At 54.6% G+C, this 9,970-nt stretch overlaps 1 protein-coding gene across 1 annotated transcript; it reads right to left on the minus strand.

The window, feature by feature from the left end:
* Window positions 1-528: 528 nt before the first annotated feature.
* Window positions 529-9,375, minus strand: ALDH2 (aldehyde dehydrogenase 2 family member). The gene is made up of 13 exons (XM_035340369.1): window positions 9,204-9,375; window positions 8,388-8,492; window positions 7,293-7,433; window positions 6,971-7,050; window positions 6,354-6,465; window positions 5,363-5,491; window positions 4,733-4,846; window positions 4,261-4,363; window positions 3,402-3,586; window positions 2,899-3,063; window positions 2,414-2,571; window positions 1,780-1,894; window positions 529-910 (listed from the first exon to the last, which is right to left on the minus strand). Exons 1-13 carry the CDS (start codon window positions 9,333-9,335, stop codon window positions 878-880), a joined length of 1,572 nt encoding a protein of 523 aa, XP_035196260.1. The 5' UTR covers window positions 9,336-9,375; the 3' UTR covers window positions 529-877.
* Between the last annotated feature and the right edge of the window lie 595 nt (window positions 9,376-9,970).

Below are 9,970 nucleotides of genomic sequence, written 5' to 3' on the forward strand. Positions count from 1 at the left end.
CGGCGCGGCCCGCCGAGCGGCTCTCTCCCCCGACAAGTGCGGCGCTGAGGGAAGGTGAGAGGTCTCCGCTTCCAGCTCGTGGCCTCCGCGGAATTTTTCGGGGCGCCGCCGAGGCGGGAGGGGGGGATGAAGGCGGTCGCTGCGGGCGCCTCTGGAAGCGCCGAGGGGGAGCCGAGGCCCCCGGGGGCCTGAGAGAGCTCGGCGCCAACTGGTGACGTCACGCGAGGAGAAGGGGTGGTTAACAGCGGGGCGGGGCGAAGGGCGCAACGAGACCACGCCCATCTGTTATAGGCCACGCCCACCCGAACCGCTCCCCCCTCCCCCGCTCAGACGCGAAGTCTCGCGAGAGCTGCGATGGCGCCGCCCGCGGCTCTGAGACGAGGCCGGGCCCTGCCCGGGGCCTACCAAGTAGTGAAAGGCACGAATAAAAGTGAATAAATCAATAAAGAGCACATTTTTCCCTATATCCGAGTCCCTCCTTAGCTCACTGCCCCCCCTCCCTGTGCTTCCACGGAAGGCAGGGGCAGATTTAGTGACAAAACCTGTTTATTGTGCGCAGGTACAAAAGGGGAGCACCCCAGCCCACAGCACCGGGGGCTGTGAAGCGCTTACAAAGCTACCGCGAACAAGCAAATAAATGATTTTCTGAGGGGAATAAACCCAAAACATTCATCAGCTGCAACAGGAGTACGGCCCTGTTGTCAAGCAGCTGCGGTGTTCTGAAGACAGAGCTCCTCCAGGCACCTTCCGAAGCATAATTTCTTAACGCAGAGTTACACGGCTGCCCCCTAAGCGTGGCGTGTTACAGAGGTTTCCTTGCTTTATTTCTCACAAAGCTGCATAGGTGTTCTCCAAACGTGGGGGAGGCTGTTGTCCTTTAGGAGTTTTTCTGCGGAATTTTGATAGTTACCTAGAGAAAACACAAGTCACCGGTCACTTTCCTGCAGGCAGCAGCATCCCACCGAGGGGAACCACGGCCAGAGGACAATGTGTCCCCGGCGGCGGTCACTGACCAGGGTCAGGAGACCTGTCCTAAGAGGCAGGGGAAGCTCAAAAGGTGGTTCCTGCGTCTCTCCAGAGGTTCCACTGCTCGCTGGGAGACAGGAGCCGTGCGAGCTCCCTGCCAGGCACACACCGGAGGCCCTGAGCTGTTCCACAGCTCGTGCTGGGTCGTGACTCGGGAGCCGCAGGCAAACCCCCTCAGCCCAAGAGCTCCATCACCCTTCAGACACCGCAGCTGCCAGCAGACCGAGTGCCAGCCCTTCTGCCTCGCCTTTAGGGAAGTTACTCAGCCTGCGGATTGCCCAACGCCAGCAATGCTGCTCGGGAGAGCGGCATTAAGGGCTGGGGGTCCCTGCTCAGATTCCCCCTCCTGAGCGGTAAATGCTCAGTATTCATCTGCCAGTTTGTACACGCAGAAGCTTCCACCCCACTGACACAGGCCCCCTGCACAGCCTCTTCACAAAATATGCTCGCAGAGAAGCCAGCACACTTCCACTCCTTACAGTGAGACAGCTGAACTGTGCCAAGTGGCGCAGGCAACTGGTAATCTGTCAGTCAGGGCACGTACCCTTGCTTTCTAAAGCTGTACAAAACAAGACTAGCTTTCTGTTTTAAGTAGTGACATGGAGTTTTGTTTGTGGTTACTTCAGAAGCGCAGCTCCAAGTTTGGTTCAAGCATTAGAAAGAACTGTGACTCTCAGGCCCACACCAGCAGGCACAGAGACAATTTGGAGCTACAGCAGAGGGTTGGGAAGAACCCAGATATGGGATACTCACATTTTTCACCTCTACATATGCCTCCAGACCATATTCTCCCAGCTCTCGCCCATTCCCAGATGCTTTGTAGCCACCAAATGGGGCCTGTGCACCAAACACATCATAGCAGTTCACCCTGAAAAGGAAAGCGCAAGTTAAGCACCTACAGTTTCAGAACTGGGTAACCGAAGAGCTTTTTCCACAGCAAATGGACATCTCAGCTGTTTACAGCAGAGGGACGGATGAATTTCTAGGCATGATTTCCCCATTTGTTAATTATCCTAACCAACAGAGTTAATCAATACCAGAACCTCATCTTTATCAGCCAGGAAACAGAACACCATGAGATTAATTCGTGTCTTGCATCACACGAGCCCAGAGCCCTGCCGGAGCTGCTGTCATTGCCAACTGCGGTGCTGAAGTTCTGCTCCCCCATCCCATTTGCTAATTCACAGTGAGAGCGTGGAAGCTTAATATTCCTAAATTTCACCAGAAGTAGCACTGCAGTCGAAGGTCTGACATTACATTCAGTGAGGTACTTGTAAAATTTGATCCCAAGCAGAGACAGGCTATCAGAGAGCAAGCGTAACGAGAAATCACAGCGCACATGAAAGCTGCCAGCAGTTTAGGGAGGAAAAAAGGTGTCAAGGCTCACCAAACTGTCCCAGCTCGCAGGGCCTGAGAGACATAGTTAGCTTTGTCGAGGTCCTTCGTAAAGACTGCTGCTGCTAGACCGTACTTGGAGTCGTTTGCTCTCTCAATTACTTCCTCAATTGTTTTGAACTTCAGGATCTGCATCACAGGCCCAAATATCTGCAAGATCCAAACAGATCAAGTGAAAAACTGTAAATTGATCCCAGGAGAGGCTGCGGTTGATGCCAGAGTTGGGCGTGTCTGTTGGAAGTTACACAGGACGCTAAATTCAAAGTATCAGTGTGGTCACTTCCCATATTATGAAGCACCCAGCGTGTAATTTGGAGATAATTTTGCTGCGCTAACTTCCTAAAAAGCACCAAGTTTCTCTTTCTAGTCTCATTTTGGGACTGCCCAGTGCTTGCAGACCCAGTTCGTTCTGCACCAGCGGCTGCGAAGCGACAAAGAAGTGCGAAGGTGACGGCAGAAAGGTGCCGCAGGTCTCACCTCCTCCCTGGCGATCGTCATGTTGTCCTGCACTTCGCCGAAGACGGTTGGCTGGATGAAGTAGCCTCTGTCTGCGGCGGGGCTGCCACCGCACAGCAGCTTGGCTCCTTCCCGCTTCCCAGCACTAATGTAACCAAGGATCTTCTTATACTGCTCTTCGTCCACCTAAGAGCCATCAGGACAGACAGATCAGCTTGATGTTTGCTGGGGGTAGAAAAGGATTTGGCTGCAGCCTCTCCGGCACGCAACTGGGCTCTCGCAGTTCCCCATTTCAGTAGGCTGCCAAGGCAGCTTCAAGGGGAGACGAGGATTTTTAAGTGCCAGTTTCAAGGGGAGGCTTTGGTATAACCAGAACGGTTAATTAACTTCTCCCTCCTGCACACGGAGGTAATGGGCACAGTGGAAGGCTGGAGGATACCCCTCATCCTGACCTACGGACGCACAGTGACTCAAGATTGGGATAATTTCATGAGATAACAGTTCCAGACATGTCCTGCTCTCACCTGAGGCCCCTGCTCTGTTTTAAAGTCAAACGGGTTTCCAACCACCCTGGACTTGGCCTTCTCAACGCTCCTCTCCACAAACTCATGGTATATATCTTCCTGGACGTATGTTCGGGATCCGGCACAGCAGCACTGCCCTTGGTTGAAGAAGAGGGCAAAGTGGGCTTGATCCACAGCCCAGTCCACTAAGATAGGGGAGAAGAGAAAAACAAAACCAGCCCAAGTCAGTAAGTGACTTTTTTTTTTTGAACTATTATCATGCCAGCTACTGGAGCATCAGTGACACAAGGTCCTTTCAGCTGACAGGTGTTTTCTGTGCTTTGGTAGTTAGCTACAGATTAATCAGCATAAAGATCCATTAGAGCATCCCAAACTAGATGAAAAAAATAATCTGATCTGAGGCAGATTATAGTTCCTATTTGACATTAACAGGTATTAAAGACGAGTTAGTTTGGATCTAGTAGAATTCCCTTCCTTACTAACACATTTGGTTCATCCAGATCAGAAATGAACGCATATGCGAGAGACGAGAGAACCAGAACTGCAGAACAGAAAAGGGCAGTAAGCACTAAGAGAAGAAAAACAGAACTGAGAAAACTGAAGGGAGATACGGAAACAATTCTCATTTGCTGATAACTGAGCTTCTTCCCGGTACTGGGAAAGTGGGAGTGAAGAAGCCCTGATACACAAACGCGGCAGCTGCAGCAGGAGGCACAGAGACTACAACAAGAGGGAACAGCCAGGTGCTGTCAGAGCTGGGGACACACGACACAGGAGAGGTTTCTTCTCCCCTCCAGCTCTGCTTGCAGAAAGCCAGCGCGAAACGCTCAGACCAAACACTCCGCTAGCAGGTGCTTACTGTCGGCATCAGACATGATGATGTTTGGACTCTTCCCTCCAAGCTCCAGCGTCACCCGCTTCAGGTTACTCTCTGCTGCAGCCTTCTGGATCAGGTGCCCAACCTGCACCAGGAGAAGAGGCGTTAGGGATTGCCTCCAGCCCGCAGCACCACCCGGCAGGGCGGCTGGTTTTAGGTCGCAGTCAGCAGGTTAGCAGTAATCCCTTCATTGTCAGGGCTTTAAGGGAAGTCGGCCTAGAGTTTCACCTCTAGTACAAAGCAGATCAAGGAAAACAATAGGAAATACTCCAAAGAAAGCACCTAGAAAGAGTCTTACGCAAAGCAAAATTAAGTGTCACGCTGTACAGTCAGCTGTATTTATTGAAGGAACTTGTAGAAGGCGATGCACCTCCAGTATTTGTACAAAAGAAGCTGTACAGAAATGAGATAATCTTTATTTCCCGAGGACTCAAAGGTAACAGCCCCCCCTTACCTCTGTGGAGCCAGTGAAGGCCACTTTATCTACGTCCATGTGGGAAGAGATGGCAGCCCCTGCAGTGGGCCCGTAGCCGGGGATGATGTTCACCACGCCTGGGGGGAATCCGGCCTGCAGGTTCACAGCAGGAGAGAGCAATGTTATTCCTTCCACAAATCAAGGACTTCACCTACATTCAGCTGTTAGTAACGCGCTGAAATGCCTCCCACAAAGAACAGAGCCTGTCCTAGCTCATTTCATTTCCCAGCTCTTCAGGTTTAACATTTGATTTCCAAGAACCAGGACTCCTCTCCCCACCCCGCACCCTAAACAAGGCTTGGAGCTACGCATTATTTAAGCTTTTATTTTAGCGCATATCTGAGCTTTCTGATCACCCTGAAGTTTATTCACTGAACCACAGAATCCTTCCCTAAATCAAGGAGGACATCCTCTGCATATGCATTTCTGAAGGTGAAGGGGTTTGGTTGTCTTTTCTGCTGAACCAAACGCGAAGATATCCAAGACAATCCAGCCTTTCTCAGACCAGACAGCCCTCCTCCTGTCACATGCCCTCCGGTTTGGCCGTGTCACCCCAAACTCCAGCAGTGCTAGCCAGTCAGCTGATGGAAACCCAGCCCTTCCTCTCACCTCCTTGATCAGGTTAGCTACGTAGAGGGCACTCAGGGGGGTTTGCTCCGCCACTTTCATCACGATCACGTTCCCGGTAGCCAGGGCAGGCCCCAGTTTCCACGCCTGCATCAGCAGCGGGAAGTTCCACTGGAAAACAAGGAGAGATTTGCTGGTCTGAGCTTGCAAGTTCCAATTACCGAGCAAGTAATGAGCGAGCTTTATTCAAATCTGCAGGTGCAGCACCTATGGCAGCAGCCTCTGATCCTTCCCTAGCTGCGGTTTTTGGCTCCTTTTCAAGCACTGCCTTCTGCTTGCCCAGGAAAACTGTACTGACGCGTGAAGCCTCTCAGCACCACTGCGAAACCACAGCTTTTTTGGAGTTTTTACTCTCCATTTAGCCATTAAATGTTTTTTATTTCCATGTTTTGAAAGAAAGCCTTTGTAAAGACAGAGCAGTGCTCACAGAGCGCTGAGGCATTTCCATTCAGCTCTTGTGCAATGCAGACACGAAACCCCCGCAAACACAGCGCGCAGCAACCAGAACGTGGCTGCTACAAGCAGGTGTCACCGTCCACGCGTCGTTGCATACAAGGGGCCTTGCTGTTGACAAACCTCTTTGCTCTGCTTGCTACCAGGTACAGAAATAAGAGCAGTTACATAAAACTGGGTTTCGCATGCTAGTGCTCTATTTCCTCATCACATAAACTACCACCTAGCTTTAAAAACAGAAGTTTAAACTTCACTGTGGCTCTGAGCCTATAAAAGGGCTTATATTCTTTCTTTTGCAGCAGCAGGTACAAAATAAATCTTACCCCTACCCTGTGAAATCAACGAGTAGGTCTGTGCTGCCAGAGCAAAGCAACAGCCCTCCCAGCTGGAGCGAGGATCACGTTATTTTTAGCACTGGAAGGAAGCAGTGCCTCGCAACACACTTGCATTTTAAGATACCTCCTCGTCGTAACACGCAGTTCCTGAAATTTTTCAGGACCTATCGATACATTCTGCTTACTGGGATTATCTGGCCACAGACTCCCACGGGCTCATGTCTCGTGTAGCAGAAGAAGTCTCCGTCTAAAGGGATGGTTTTGCCGTGGAATTTATCAGCCCAGCCTGCAAAGTACCTGGCAACAGCAAAGTTTGGGTCACTGAACTGCAAACAGAAAACAAGCAAGATTTCCCCCAGCTGTTCGCTTTCTTCCCTTCTCCGGTCCCTTCATACAGTGCACGCTAAGACAAGTATTTCCCAGGAAGGTGATTTTAAGAGCGGACAGTAAGTGCAACCTTTTGTCTCGCACGTTTGCCAGCTCTTTGCATGGCATCTGCTGTGTCGCTCCTGCCCGGCACCACAGCTTACGCCATTTGTGCGAGTTCTGCATGCGGTAAAAGAGCAACACACGTGTAAGAGCCCTTTGGAAAAGTCACAGGAAGGAGAAACAGAAGGAATTTTCTTAACAAAACCAAAACTAAAGGTAAGAAAGAGATGGAAAAAGACTGAAAGGGCCAGATAATACCAAGGGGTCAGAACCAGCCTGAATCAGAGGCATCAGAGGTTCACTTTCCACAGGCGGCCGAGCAGGAGCGTGGGGCATGAAGCGACCGCGCTGCCACCGCCGCCTCCGTGCCTACCTGAGACATTTGACGACCATGTCCAGATCCACCAGGTAGGAGATGGAGTACGGTTTGCCATTATCCAGAGTTTCCAGCGCCTACAAAAGACATTGAGATCGCCTGAGGCACGAGATGGGGAAAACCACACGTGTAGATTTAGGTTTGATTCTCAGCTTGCTCTTTGGGTCAGTTCTGCATGTTGGCTTTTTAACTTTCAGGTTCCCAAGACCACCTCCCCGTTCCCTGCAGCTCAGTTAGCTGTGGCTGACGTCCTCCCACACCGATGGGCGCACACCACCCGTCTCTGCCCGGCTGAGGGACCGCGGAGCGCAATACGCACCGCCAGGTAAGCCCGGTCCCTCTCAATCAGGTCAGCGAGACGATTCAGCAGCTTCCCGCGGTGAGAAGCATCCATCCTCCTCCAAGGTGAGCCCAGCTGGAAAGCTGCCCTGGCCGCCTTCACAGCCTTGTCCACATCGGCCTGTAGAGGAGTCCAAGAAAGGGGGGTGAGAAAGGAGCAACCAGCCCTGGCCTCCCTCTCCCAACACAGCTGATGCCCTCCCCGGGCTCCGGGAGGAAACACCGCCCGTGCCTCTTATTTCAGCCATGTGGAGTGCAAATATTGACGTTTTCTGCAATATCGTCTGCTGGGTTAATATTTGCATCCTAGAACAAGGCAAGGAAGGAGCTTTAGAAGTCTGCTTTGATGCTCCTTCAGGGTTTGATTTCACTAGCACATTCTAAAGCACTTTTTTCCTTGATCAAGCATCTCTAACCCCTCATTTAGTTCTGTCAGGACATCAGTTTGCTTTTAGTTGTTTTGCTGTTCTGCCGCGCTGTAACGGCCTCGCCAAGACAAGCCGCTGTGCCACAGAGGAGCACACAACAAAGGGTTCCCTCGCTCACCCCTCCCCTGGGGAATACAGACGAGTTTCCAGACAGTAGGATGAGCCCCAAATCGCTGGGAAACAAAACCTTGCTCTGCCACAGGCTCCTAGGAGAGCCTTGCATAAAGCACAGGGCAATTACATGGCTGCTCCCAACCCTTTCTCTTTTCATTTTTTTTTTTAACTTCCCCGGGCTGAGGACAGTCCCACGCCACATGTACAGCACAGGGAGGTTGTTCAGGTAAATCCTGGCTTTCTGTCCCCTCTCCTGCCGTGTCTCTGGGTCACGTTCCCACCACAGCCAGGGTCCCAGCGTTCATCCCCGCCTGGCCCAGCAGCTTCCACCCACGGCTGCTCCTCCCGGCACAGGCTCCGCTCCGCACCACGTCTGTTCCTCCCCACCCTTTCCAGTCCCAGCTTGCTACTGGGAAGAGGCAAAGCCGGAGGGTTTTGTGAGAGCAGTGCTCGGGAAGGACAACTGGACTGGCCTCTCAACCACTCCGCAATCCCTGCGTGCTGCAAACAAACAGATCTCAGGGCACATTTACCTTATCGCCCTCGGCAACCTGGCAGATAACTTCTCCTGTCGCTGGGTTGATAGTCGGGAAGGTTTTCTTACTGACCGCATCGTGCCACTCGTTATTTATGAAAATCTGTAAGGAAGAAAGCAAAGCAGTGTCACGGCTCGGAGCCAGACCTTGGGGGAATCGCTAAGAGCTTTATGTGTTCGATGGCTTCTTAGCAGGCTGCTTAATTCGAGGGACTCAGCTTGCGGGTGCTCCGAAACCACACGGATCCAAAGGCGATGTTCTGGCCTAGATGGAACAGCAGCCGCCAGCCAACAAAAATGAGCCACAGCGCAGCGGTTCCCCTCGCACCAGCTCCTTCTGTAGCCCCGGGGAGCCTCGGGAGAGGGGGAAAACGCTCTGGGCACCGGCACCGCGCCCGTTTCACCCGCGGCAGCCGGTGCCGGGCAGCCCGGGGACCTGCGGGGACTTTGCTCTGGCACGGCCGGGCCCGGGGCAGCGGGGCCAGCCCGGGGCGGGCCTGCTCTCACCGAGCTCCGGGCCACGGCCGCGGGGAAGGAGTGCCCAGCCTGTATCGCGACACCCGCCAGTGTCGGGACACCCGCCTATGCCTGGACACCCACCCACCTGTGTCGGGACACCCACCTATGTAGGGACAGCCGCCCGTGTCGGGACACCCACCCAGCCACACCGAGACACCCACCTGTGTCGTGACAGACTCCCGTGTCGTGACACCCCCCCCCACCCATATCGTGACACCCCCAGCCGCGTCGGGACAGCCCCCCCTCCTTCCCCTCCCCAGGGCAGCCCTTGCCGTCCCCCCCCGGCCGGCCCTACCTTATTGTAGGCGATCTCGGGGCGCGGGTTGGGAGCGGGGATGGGCGAGGCAGCGGCGGAGGCCGAGAGCGGAGCCCCCGGGCGGGCCGGGCCCCGGCAGAGCCGGGAGGAGCGCAGCGCCAGCCGCAGCATCGCCCCACCGCCAGCACGGCGCCGCCACACGCGACACTCCCCCTGCCGGGCCACGCCCCCTTCGCCTAGCCACGCCCTCCGTCGCTTATCGCCACGCCCCCTTTCATTCATAAACACGCCCCCATCGTTCATAACCACGCCCCCTCGCTTCGCCCCGCCCCCTGCCGTGCCTCGCCCCGCCCACCCGCGTGCCCGCACGTGCAGCCCGAGGCCGGCGGTGTGGCTGCCCCCAGGCTGTGCCCGCCCCGAGCGCGTCTCCCGGGGCTCAGCGGCTCCAAGCCAGCCCCGTTCGTGGGGTTCGCACCGTGGGCAACGGAGGAAGCGCCCCCGGGGAGCCCCAGCCTCCGAGGCTCGGCCTGGGATCCCGCTCGCCTGCAGAATGAGGCGGAGGCAGGCGCAAAGGCAGCTGCAGGCTCCCAGAGTCCCCCCCCTTCAGAGCCAAACGCCTGGGGGAGGTAGGGTTTCATCCTGCGGCACGGCTCAGGTTACAAGGCTCCCCTACAGCCCCACGGTCCTGGTGCTGAGCGGCCAGCGCAGCTGTCCAAGGGCCCTCCTGCAGCACCCCTCCTTCCCCTGGCAGCAGGAACACTGAAATAATGTGGTTTTGTGGAACTGGGCTGTGAGAGTGCGCCCGT

The sequence above is a fragment of the Oxyura jamaicensis genome, chromosome 15 (assembly GCF_011077185.1).
Source record: "Oxyura jamaicensis isolate SHBP4307 breed ruddy duck chromosome 15, BPBGC_Ojam_1.0, whole genome shotgun sequence".
Taxonomy (NCBI): Eukaryota; Metazoa; Chordata; class Aves; order Anseriformes; family Anatidae; genus Oxyura; species Oxyura jamaicensis.